The following is a 12,208-nucleotide window of genomic DNA, read 5'->3' as shown; positions in this document are numbered from 1 at the left end:
GAAGTTTGTAAAGATTTCAGTCTTGGTCTCAGTTTCGGACTAATCCTCTTATAAGAAAATCACATCAATTCAATAGTAAAAATACTGAAAATAAATCACATATTTTCACAGTCTAGTTTGGAACATTTTGAATGATTTTAATCATAGTCTTCAGTATTTGTTTATCACATCCTTTACACTTGAGTTTCTGTATTCTTTGCATTCACCCTTCTTTTAATATACAACTGCAGGCATTATCGGAAGCGCTCCTCATCACGAGGGCGCTCTGGTAGCCGTTCACGCAGTCGTTCACCATCTGACAAAAGAGCAAAACGTGGAGATGACAGGCGTTCTAGGAGTAGAGACAGAGACCGCAGGCGTGAGAGATCGCGGAGCAGGGACAAGAGAAGGTCTCGATCACGTGACAGAAAACGGGTGAGGTAAGTTGCAGTCTTTAATAGACTCCTGCAAGAAAAAAATCTTAGTAAATGCTGAACATTTTTCTAAACAAATTGACGATATGGAGAAGGAATATTATTTTGTCACTGTAAAAATTGGTTCTTAATTTATTAGAATTCGTTGTTCCTTTATTGCAGGGGTGTCAAACTTGCATCATCACATTGTTGTCACATGGCATAGTGTGACTTTTTCCCCCTTTGCTAAAATGGGAGTGGGCATGGCCAGCACGTGAGACATCTGGCTCGCGTGCCATGAGTTTGACACTCCTGCTTTATTGGAATTCATTGCTCTTTTATTTTCTGAAATGAGTATTTTCTACTGGCTCTTGGGGAGTGATGTTTTATGAAATAGAAAAATATATTTTACGTAAGATTGTACCTCAAATCTGCTTTGTACAGGCGCTCAAGAAGTAGAGAGAGGGAAAGGAGTAGAGAGAGAAGACGATCACGCAGCCGAGAGAGAAGACGATCTAGAAGCCGGAGCAGAGGCAGACGGTCTCGATCTTCCAGCCCTGGCAAGAGCAAGAAAGTAGAAAACAGGTAATTGAGTGTATGCATTTTTTTCTAACTCTAATAATATAGCTGCTATTTTGCTCATATTCCAGTTATGTAGGTATGAAATTCTATTGTGGAATGCTGTTTCTATATTGTATTTTAATATGCCAAAAAATTATTTTTGCTACATCCGGTTCACTATATGAGACTATCCTTTTCGTACACCTAGTTTTAATGCTTATTGTGAGTACAGTAATACAAATCAGTGTTTCTCAATCTTTTTTGCCTGTGGCCCCCTTCCAACCTTGATTTTTTCCTGTGGATCCCCTGTCCACGTCCCATTATCATGAAGAAGATCATCACTTGCACACTTGGTTTGTACAGAATATATGTTTTTATTTATAATAATTTTAGTAACTCAACACACTCCCTTGTCAGTTGTTTACTGAGGGCTTCCACCATCTGCCAAATGAATCAGCTGACAATGATGCCCAATTCCATGTCTCAGATACAGACACAGGACAGTAACTGGTGTGTTTTCACTGTCAACAAGACAGCATTTACTTGGCTTTTTTGTGGCCCATGCTGTGCCTTCCCTTACATATTTTTCTCCTCAGGTTCCCTTGTAATATCCTGCTGCCTCCAGGAATTACCTGGTGAAAACCACTGGTCTAATTGAATAGACTAGAAAAAAATTATAATCTTACTCATGTACTGCAGTCTGAAGCTTGCTCTGCAATATTATCTGATCTTTGGAATGACTTTATGAAAAGGAACTGAACAAACTAATCTATGTACTGTTGTTAGATTTCTTGCTTACACTAATCACATATTTGATGGTAAATCCCACTGAACTCAGTGAAACTTGGTGGGGGGGCTATAAGTATACATAAAGCTACTTCTTTGCAGGTTTTGATGCATTTTAATTCTTTAAAATCAGCGGACCTAAGTGTGGCTAACTCTGCACTGGATAGAATGGTCATCTTTTTTGTTCCGAAGAGCTGAATTTTGCCTTCAAGAATTTTATTTTATCATCTACTCAAAAAAGAGAGATAGAAATTTCCCTTCGTTTTCATTTTTTTTGCATTTTTTTTATTTTCATTAAACAAACAACACAAAAAAAGAATCATCTTACATTACATCGTGTAGAAAGTGTGTCAGTTGGTTACAAATAACTTTTGTGCATCTCTTCCACAGTCATTGCTTATATTCATATCTGATATCAAAAATTTTTATGAATCTTACTGTCAGCATAGCATAATTCTCATTTGACTAAAGTTGTTTTAACTTCCTTTTGCCTAAAATAATCCATAGTTAAAAACACAAACACCTGATGGCATATTTTTTTGTTAAATGTTCATATATCCAGTAACATTACACCTTTATAACACACTCAAACTAAGGATTAATTAGCAAAATTTCTAAGCCTTTTTTTCCAAGTCAGTTTGCAATTTATATCCAAATTCCTTATGTTAAACCAGTACATATGTATATCATTAACTATATCTCTTATCATTTCATTATTATTATTATCATTAATATTTGTTAACAAAATCATTTACTATTTATAGCCAACTTCCTCACATCCAGCCAATACAAAAATGTACCTTGTTGCCATTATCAATTATTTATTTAACATAGCAATCTAAAAATTACTAAATTACTACTTACTAATCACCAGACTTAGCTACTTTTTTATTATCAACTTTCATATATCAACCTATGTCCTTCCAATAGGCATATAGTCTTATTTCTTTTGCCATTTATGGAATGAATCTTCTGTTTATTTCCTTAGTAAAGTTTTTATGGACATCTCTCCGCACCTTGTTACTTGTTGCATCTCTCGGGTAGTCTTGGCGCCCTCCATTTGCTACTTTAATTAATTTATCTTTAGTTGTTGATCGTGCTTCTGGTAAGGTTTCTCTCCTTAAAATCCTAATTTTTCCCCTTTTTTCTTCTGTGCCTTGAAATTTGGGGTAGAGCTCCAGTCTATCAAATTCCCTTTTCTATACTCCCATTTTTTCGCTTTCAACCACATTCACTCCACAAATCAAATCATTAGTTTTCTTATATTTGTATTCATTTTTCTCTTCAATTTTTGGTGCTCCATCCCCATCATTTTTTTCTAGTAAAAACTCTATCTTCCAGTTACCTCCAGTAAATTTTGAATTCCATCCCAAATATTTTGCAAAATTAAAGTTTCCTCTTCTGGAATTGATCCATATTTCCAAATTGTAAATTGCTGCCACTCTAGCTTTCCAGACCATATATATATATATATATATATATATTTAAAGTCACAACCCCTGGTATGCCCAAATATTTATCAGCATAAATATAACATATATATATGGGTCTCTAGTTGTTCGGGTTTTCTCCCGCGTAGAATTGGATATGTCTTTGCGACGTTTCGACGAAGTCACATTCGTCATCTTCAGGCTGCTGCTGACTACTTCAGGTTTGGTGTTTCCAGGAGTAGGGAACTACGCGGGAGAAAACCCGAACAACTAGAGACCCACATACTAACACCCGCGAAAACCTCAGAAAACACACACACACACACACACACACACACATATATATATATATATATATATATATATATATATATATATATATATATATATATATATATATATATATATATATATATATGTTTTTTATTTGTGCTGATAAATAAATAAAGGAAGACTAGTATAGATCTATTTCAAGCTATTTAGCTCTCATCAGCTAGCCATATCCTTATTGGGATTCGATCGAACCTGTGCTCTATTGCCTCCCAGGCAGGGAGTTAACCATTTGAGCTACAGAGAACGACTCCTTTTATTATATATATATATAACTTAAACGCAAGATCATTCGTAATCTTCACAAGAAAGGGGTTCCGGTTGTTTTCCTCCCTCTCCCAGTGCCGATAAAGCTCTCAAAAGACATCTGTGTAAACACTTCGTGCCCTTGGCTCTTATCACTTTTGATTACGGAACTTTGAAGTACAGAACAGTAAGATCAAAGGAGAAACAGGAGAAAATGTATAGTTTCAGAAACTCTAGCCTCCGAGAGGCAGTATTGGTTCCTTTCACTCTCTAATGTTGTCTCAAGCTTAAGGGAAACAAAGTTCTTAAATGGAATTTAATAGCAAATAGTAGAAACTTTTGTTAAAATAAAGAAAGAGATTTTAATCCTTAAGTTAAAAAGTAAAGCAACAAAAATAGAAGAAGAAAAACCGGTCCGTTCACTTTAAAAAGAGGAGAGAAAAAAAAGTTGTGAGCACTTTAATCTGCAAAGTATAATTACCAAAAAAAGGAAAAAATATACTATCCAAAACAATCCAATGCAGCTTAATTTCGCCGCTTACTTCTTCTGCTTAAGGATTTAATTTAGCTTAAAAAGAGAAATTTTGGGGGGCAGTCTTTTTCAAAACAAAGGATTCCTCACCAGATGGACACACTTTCTCCTTCCGCTTTCCTTCCGTTCCGGAGCCATCACAACTTCATCAGCCTAGGCTGCATTTTGTCGCCAGCTTGAAAACCGTCTCTTGGATCAATCAGGGACTTTGCAGGGTCCCTGAGATCAGCAAGACTTAGTTTTCCTGTTCACCGTCTCTTTGGGACAGTTTAGGTTCAATTGGACCACCCAGCAAAAGTATATTGGCGGCAGTCTTGGAGCATGGAGACTGTATGTCCGTTTCGTCGCAACGTTGGCTCCTCCTCCATTTTCAATTTTTGATTAATTGCAATTTAAGTTTGCATCCAAACTTTAGAAACCCCTTTCACAAAATAGTTTAAGGGAAAGGTATGTATGGAATACAGGAATCATGTGATTGAATTGAAGATTATAGGGTTGTTAAGCAAACACAGTGATTGTCAAATTCATTTTCTGCAATGGGCGTTTTTTACCAGGAACCAAAAGTGAATGCCAGAAACTAGCAAAACAAAATCCACAAATTGCAGCCATCTGGCCATAGTGCTGCAAATAGCCATAAAGATGATCTGGTTGCCAAGTGGTTAAAATGCCATCACATCATTACAGAAATGTGCATTCGACTGAGGTAACACTAAAACTGGATCATAACTAGCTCTGAGGAGATCTGTTGTAACTTTGAACCATCAATAAGCAACTGGAGATAAATTGAAGACTGATTCTATTTTCCCAGTACCTACAGATTTAATGTCTGCAATTTTTTAAGCATGAGTATGAAAGGGTTGTAAAGATTCTGCTATACATAAAGAACTATGAAAATATTTGGGCAGCTGTATTAGGCCATGAATATGCTGTCTAAACACTGGCAAAGGGTATCTAATTTGTTCTAACTTTAGGAAAGCACAATTTAAAATTGGCTTATTTCCCTAGCCCAGTTTATAATAAATGAGTTTGTCTAGGTATAGACATAATACTGAATCTTAATTAAAAACTTGAAGTGTCTTCCTTGCATGCATGTGCCAGAAGGGCAGAAAAAGGAGTTCAGAAACTTAAGACTTGTTTATTATAATTTAATTTCATTCAATGAAGCAATGTATAATAAAAACAATTATTTGTATTCATTAATATTGTCTGTCAAGAGAACAGAAACCATTATGCAATACAGAATGCTTTCTATGTCTTTCAGATCACGTTCTACAGAAAAGATAGAAGGTGTGGAAGTTAATAAAGACAAGAAAAAAGAGAAAGAGGACAAGGAAGAAGAAAAGGATAAAGATGTAAATGTAAGTACAGAAAGAGTTCTATGTCTATAAAGTAACAAGCCATTTTTAAAACCATAATTTTGAAGGTTCTAAATAATTTCTTAAGTTTTAATGAGAAATAGCACAACAAATATTTAAATAAGTAATTGTAATATTTGCATCAATTTTAAAGGTTGTTTCTATTCAATGTAGCCAGGCAGTAACTGATATCATAATGATAATGTATTTTAAAATCTGAATAACTTGCATAATGTGTTGTTAACTAAAACCTCTTAACCTATTTTATCTTTCTGACATTTGTTGCTTATTTTTGTTTATCAAAAACACCATGTAGACTTTTAGAAAGATAAGTTTTTTTTAATCTAATTTTGTAAAGAGCTCCTAGTATGCTGCTACCCATACTACTCCATTTAACAAAATAGATGTATATTCATATTTCCTTTTCCTTTGTTATCCACTGGTCTAGAACGTAGTTTTACTACATTTTCGTTCTGAAGAAAGTTTACTTTCTGAAAAAGTTGTTGTACTGGATAGAACTGAAAATCAGGTTTTCACTAATTGTATGCTTCCAGGATCTAGATCAATTTCATTTCTCTTTAAGCTGTATTAGAAATTTGATACTACCTTTTGGATGATTTTTTTTTTCTGGAATAGAATTTTGATCAAAATAAATTGGAAGAGGAAATGAGAAAACGAAAAGAACGAGTAGAAAAATGGAGAGAAGAGCAGCGCAAGAAAGCTATGGAAAATATAGGAGAACTGAAGAAAGAAATTGAAGAGATGAAGCAGGGGAAGAAATGGAGTTTAGAAGATGATGATGGTATTAATGTCTTTGCATTAAAATTATTTGTGAAGAAATAAGCTATATTCTTTTGAACATAACTGAAGACAATAGCCACAGTGGTTCTTAAAGTTGTGTATGAAATGGGGAAAATATGTTGTTTCAATCCCTTTGCTCTCTAGGGGTTATATCAATTTGTTTTGGATCAACTCTAGTTAGACAACTGAAATTTAAAATGCTTTTTGTTTTTATGGATTTGGAATGAAACAAAATGCACATCCCTCTGTAACTTCTCAACTGTTCCTCTCCATCTCTCTCTGAAACTGCTGAAACCTTGGAGTTTTTATATGCTTCTCTCTGCTATTACTGTGCAGAGCAAATCAGGCTTACACAAATGAAAACACCCCAAAGTTGCATGTTTTGGTTCCCAAACCATCTGAAACTGGGTGTTCTGCCCATATAACAGTGTATGCATGTTGTTTTTACACTTTATTTCTTATGCACAGAGTCTATATTTTGTAGAGAATTTGAATATAGAGAATTGTATTTTTCAAAGTATAAGAACGCACCTTTTTCCCTCAAAAAAGAGGCTGAAAATCTGGGTGCGTCTTATACACTGAATACAGCATTTTTTGCCTCCCGAAACTCCACCCCCTTCACCAAAATGGCCGTGCATAGCTGTTTTTTGCTCCCCCCCAAACCCCTAGGAGCACCTACAAGCCGCCTAAAGGCTGTTCATGCCCTTTTTTTTTTGAAAAAAAAAAAACCAATGGGCCCTGTTTTGCGAAAAACAGGCCGTTTTTGGGAGATCTGCGGAGTGCAAAAACTTTTTTTTTTAATTTGCCTCTTCAAAATCTTGGTGCATCTTATACTCTAAAAAATACGGTACTTTTATAGGTAGAAAAAAATAAACAATCTCCACATTCAGCAGTTAGACTGTGCAGAAAATCAATGTCACTGTTTATATAGAAAAGAGTCATCTTTTTTACCATTAAAATATACTTAGGAAAGTATGAGTTACATATATAGGAACATATTGTATCCTAGTATGGTTTTAAAAATATATTTCATGTTAGATGATGATGAAGAAACTGCAGAAGGAGAAAAAGAAGGTAATGAAATTGAAGATGAAGAGTTAGATCCACTAGATGCGTATATGGAAGAAGTAAAAGAAGAGGTCAAGAAGTTTAATATGAGAAGTGTAAAAGGTGGAGCTGGAAGTGAAAAGGTAAATTGGATTTGATTCAGATTTTGAAATAGCTTTTTGAATATTATGACACATAAATTCAAAATTAGAGTATTAAAGTAATTCATGTTTCTGATTTGCTTTGTGTGCTTCCAAACTCAGTAAAATGCCCTCCCCCTTTTATTTTCATTTTAAAGAAATCAGGTCCAACAGTTACAAAAGTAGTAACTGTAGTGAAAACCCAAAAAGCTTCTCCAGAGACTGAAAAGAAGAAAGGAGAACTCATGGTGAATGATCAAGATGCAATGGAGGTAATTAAATTGTGTTGCATTATTTCACATGAAACTCCAGGAAATACTATGTGTTTTAAGAGATAGTTTCAATCATGGAGATAATTTTATTTTGTTTCCCAATCTGTATAATAATGAACATATTTAGATTGGAATCAGATAATTTGTTGTTACTTTTGTATTGTGAATGCTTAGGACTTAAACTTTTTTCAAAATGAGGTATCCCTGAAGGGAGCAGAAGGAAATCCAGTGGGATTGCTCAGCAGAAATACTATTAATATTATGGGAGATGAGTTTTTACTTATGTTCCTCCATCGGCTAAAATAAATGTAGAGAGGACAGTTGAAGAGCTTGTAGGTTCCCCTTTAAAAGGGGAGCATATGTCAAGTGCTATTTTCACTGCTTGAACAGTTCTTGCCTCAGCATAGGGCTATGATAGTTAATAAGCAAAAGCAAAACAGATAGGTAGGATATGTAGGTTTTGTAGTAAAAGTACAGATACTAGGGAAGGATAAAGCTAGTAAATGTGTAGATTTGGAGGAAAAGAGTCATGCAAGCTTACCTTAGTAAAAAGTACATTGTAAAAGGTGGCATCTGAAGTTCTAAATATATAAGTTAATTAAATAACATTGTAACAAATTTCATAATGAACAAATCTTTGTTAATCACTGCTGTCATGCTTTTGTAGTTACCTTGTTAGTTTTATTTTTTATTATCTGGTTTTATGATGTGTAGTGCTGCAGAATTTCAAACGTTTTATAAAAATATAGAAATGCTTTATATATATAAAAAAATCTTCCTAAAGGTCACTTTTTCTGCTTTGTAACCCACCAGTATTCCTCTGAAGAGGAGGAAGTTGATCTCCAGACTGCACTGACAGGCTACCAAACGAAACATAGGAAATTGCTGGAACCAGTGGATCATGGGAAGATTGAATATGAGTCTTACAGAAAAAATTTCTATGTTGAAGTTCCCGAGCTAGCCAAAATGACTCTGGAAGGTAATCAGCAGTGTCAAAGAAACTGCTACCAAATTCAGTAAATTAAATTGTGAGATTTTGTGAATTGGGTTCATCTCAAGAAATATGCTACTTCCTCATCAAATTAAGTCCTCATTAAATGAGAAAGTGGCAGTTTCTTTATCCTACTACTCTTGTATCTCTTAAAATTTTCAGGCTGAAAGCTCCTTGAATAGTGTAGGAGGCTGCAGAGAATCCTCTACACTCCTGTCAGCCTGCTGTCTTCTGGATTGTCTTGTCTTTTTGTTATGTGGTAATACAGTTTTTCTGTGGCAGCTCTGAAGTATGTGGTGTTTAACTCCCAAAGTTCCTCAACCAGCCAACATCTCAGCCAGCATGCTGGCTGGGAATTCTGGGAATTGAAATCTACACATCTTAGAATTGCTAAGGTTGAGAAACATTGGTCTAATAATAAATGTACCATATTTTTTGCTCCATAAGACACACTTTTCCCCCAAAAAAGTGGGTGGAAATATCTGTGCGTCTTATGGAGTTAATATGTCAGCACCACCTGGAACAGCCGATTGGCGATATTCTGGGAGGCGAAGGCTCCAGCATTCCCTGGCAGAGGCAGCAGACATGGAGGAGACAGCAATGGCGGCATTTTCGATCGGCCAGCCCACTGATCAGCGGGGCTACTGGAGGCCAGGATCCAGCCGTCGTTTAGCTGACCGGTAGTGGGCGCAACAGAGCAGAATATTTTTTTTCTTGTTTTCCTCCTCTAAACTTAGGTGTGTCTTATGGAGCGAAAAATATGGCATTTTACTTTCTACACCACAACTACAAATTCCTGCTCTTATATCTGGAAAGATTATTGGGAGAGAATAAGAAGCACCTGATGAAATCACATCAGGGTAAAAAAAAATGAGAAAAAATCTTCTAGTCAGGAAACAGAGATTTATAGATCTGCATAGTATTTGATTCTTTTTCAAAGCTAACAGGAGAACACATTACTTCTATTGAAAAACAGCCAGAATGTCATTAGTTTGGATTCAGAATAGCCATTCCACAAACAGGCTTCTTTCTTGTGTACTATGAGCCATATGTTCATATGATTTGTAGTCTTTAGCTCCTTTTCCCATATTGGGACAATAAGAATCAATTTGAGATCCTTGCTCACAGCTTTCTTATTGAAGAGCCCAAAGTAGGTGCTTTCTCTTCTTTCCTGGCTAAGCCCTAAGTACCTGCTGCCCTAAATAAAAACCTTCATGTTTTTTTGTGTGTGTTAAAAAATAAAGTATGGAGAGAGAATTATTATTCAAAGTGATTTGCGAGTCTCAGAGTTTTGGAAGCTTCCAGAGTTAATTGCAGTCATGTGAATTGCAAAGCCAGGATTTTTTTAGGCATTTCTTGTGCAAGCTATAATAAGAGAGTGTCTACTTATCCAGAATCAATCTAATCAGATTATGGTTTACTGTGGTCTTAACTAGGCTAACAGTCTATCTAATTAAAAAGCTACTAATTATTTTGTATTACAAAAGAAGATACACAATAGTTGTAGAGAATGATGCTGATTGCATGATTTTCATCAGTTATGTTAAAAACTTTGTTTTATATTGCTCGTAAAGATACCTGAATATACCATCTTGTAAAAAAGTGATCGAACATGAATAGCATTCTTCATATAGAAGACATTAATAAAAGTCAACAAATGAGTGATTCATATATTAATTCAAGTTGTATGTTGCAGAGGTGAATGCATACAGATTGGAAATGGAAGGAATTATAGTCAAGGGTAAAGGATGTCCCAAGCCAATCAAAACCTGGGTACAGTGTGGTATTTCTATGAAAATCCTGAATTCCCTGAAAAAGTAAGTAAGCAATATGGAAATAGTAGCTTATATATTTTATGATTAGGAAAAATTGTGAAGAAATTTGCAGTGTACAGCAAAAAAGGGGGAGTGTACTGCTTCATATCAAACTGTAAACACCTATTAGCTCCAGTCAAATATTTTATAAGGCAGTTTCTGCTACATGCCACATGCCAGAAATTAGGAACTTGTGATTCTTCAGGTGTTGCTGAAGTATAATTCTCAGGACCTCCTAGGTTTGGGTGCAGTTACTATGAATTATAGCTTGACATCATCTAAAGGTATCAGAATAGGTAATAGTTCCCTATATTTATAATTTCTTCACTAATCTATAGCTGTACTTTGTGAAGTATGTTATGTGATATTAGAACTGAAAATCAGTGCTTTAGTAGACCCATATATGATATTGTTCATGTCCATAAAGTATCTTTGTATTTCCTTTTAAAGACATGGCTATGAAAAGCCCACCCCTATCCAGGCCCAAGCTATACCTGCAATTATGAGTGGACGTGATTTAATTGGCATTGCTAAAACAGGAAGTGGAAAGACTATTGCATTTCTGCTGCCCATGTTCAGACACATCATGGATCAGAGATCATTAGAAGAAGGCGAAGGTCCAATAGGTATGGATGCAGAGGTGGTATTCAGCCAGTTCAGATTGGTTGACCTGAACTGGTAGCGGAAATTACGGGTGGGACTGCGCACCCACTCCGGCTCTATGCCATCCTATTTAGGCACTTTTTTGAGGCTGGGCACATGCGCGGAAGGTGCGTGAGCAAAGTGCATGCATGAAAGGCCAGGCGCATGTGCATAAAGGGCGTGTGTGCCCATGAAGTGAGTGCGCCTGCGGCGAACCAGTGATAACAAAATGTGAAACCTGCCGCTGTATGGATGTGCTTGTTAATCCAATCACTCATGTAGAGAAACAGGATTTTTATGCACAGGCTCCTAAAATGTTCCTTAAAAGGAAACAAAATGCAATAATAAAACAGCTTTTGAAACAATGCAGAGCATAAACTAATCAGTTGAAAATAACCATATTTTTAATTTCATGCTGGAAAAAGCTTCATGCTGGAAAATATTAGTGATGGTTTTGCTTTAGTAGAAAGAGAGTTCTGTAAAGTATAACAAAACAAGATTTTTTTTTCTTATCACATAATATGTGAAAATCTTGAGGAGAGTCTCAGTTTTATTGAAACTTCTGGTGTGCTCATGATGAGGACTTTTGGATTAAAATTTCTGTTTTTTTCCCCCAGCTGTCATTATGACACCTACTCGAGAACTAGCTCTACAGATTACAAAGGAGTGTAAAAAATTCTCAAAGACTCTTGGGGTTAGAGTTGTGTGTGTATATGGAGGAACGGGAATAAGTGAACAGGTATGTTATCAAACTTATATCACAATGACAGAATCTAGGATTGCCAGACTTTACATTCGGTCTCCAAAAAGTGCTTTGGAACATACTAGTGCAGCACCCATTTTAAACAGTCATACCTTTTCCCAGAATG

At 35.5% G+C, this 12,208-nt stretch overlaps 1 protein-coding gene across 3 annotated transcripts in view; it reads left to right on the top strand.

Moving 5' to 3' along the window:
- Positions 1 to 12,208, top strand: part of DDX46 (DEAD-box helicase 46) — a 39,873-nt gene that overhangs the window by 4,632 nt on the left and 23,033 nt on the right. For 2 of the 3 annotated variants that reach the window (XM_087709525.1, XM_087709524.1), the window contains exons 3-12: positions 231 to 419; positions 837 to 977; positions 5,539 to 5,635; positions 6,269 to 6,434; positions 7,472 to 7,623; positions 7,779 to 7,892; positions 8,706 to 8,871; positions 10,580 to 10,700; positions 11,148 to 11,323; positions 11,957 to 12,078. In XM_087709525.1, the coding sequence (XP_087565651.1) occupies positions 231 to 419; positions 837 to 977; positions 5,539 to 5,635; positions 6,269 to 6,434; positions 7,472 to 7,623; positions 7,779 to 7,892; positions 8,706 to 8,871; positions 10,580 to 10,700; positions 11,148 to 11,323; positions 11,957 to 12,078 (1,444 nt within the window). The remainder of the gene's footprint in view (positions 1 to 230; positions 420 to 836; positions 978 to 5,538; positions 5,636 to 6,268; positions 6,435 to 7,471; positions 7,624 to 7,778; positions 7,893 to 8,705; positions 8,872 to 10,579; positions 10,701 to 11,147; positions 11,324 to 11,956; positions 12,079 to 12,208) is intronic. The other variant, XM_087709526.1, reaches the window with a different exon arrangement.

The sequence above is a fragment of the Thamnophis sirtalis genome, unplaced genomic scaffold (genome assembly GCF_051295495.1).
Source record: "Thamnophis sirtalis isolate CommonGarterSnake01/CBP01778 unplaced genomic scaffold, rThaSir2_p1.2 scaffold_3, whole genome shotgun sequence".
NCBI classification, from domain to species: Eukaryota; Metazoa; Chordata; class Lepidosauria; order Squamata; family Natricidae; genus Thamnophis; species Thamnophis sirtalis.
Note: the sequence above shows the minus strand (reverse complement) of the source record. Positions and strands in the feature narration are given on the sequence as shown.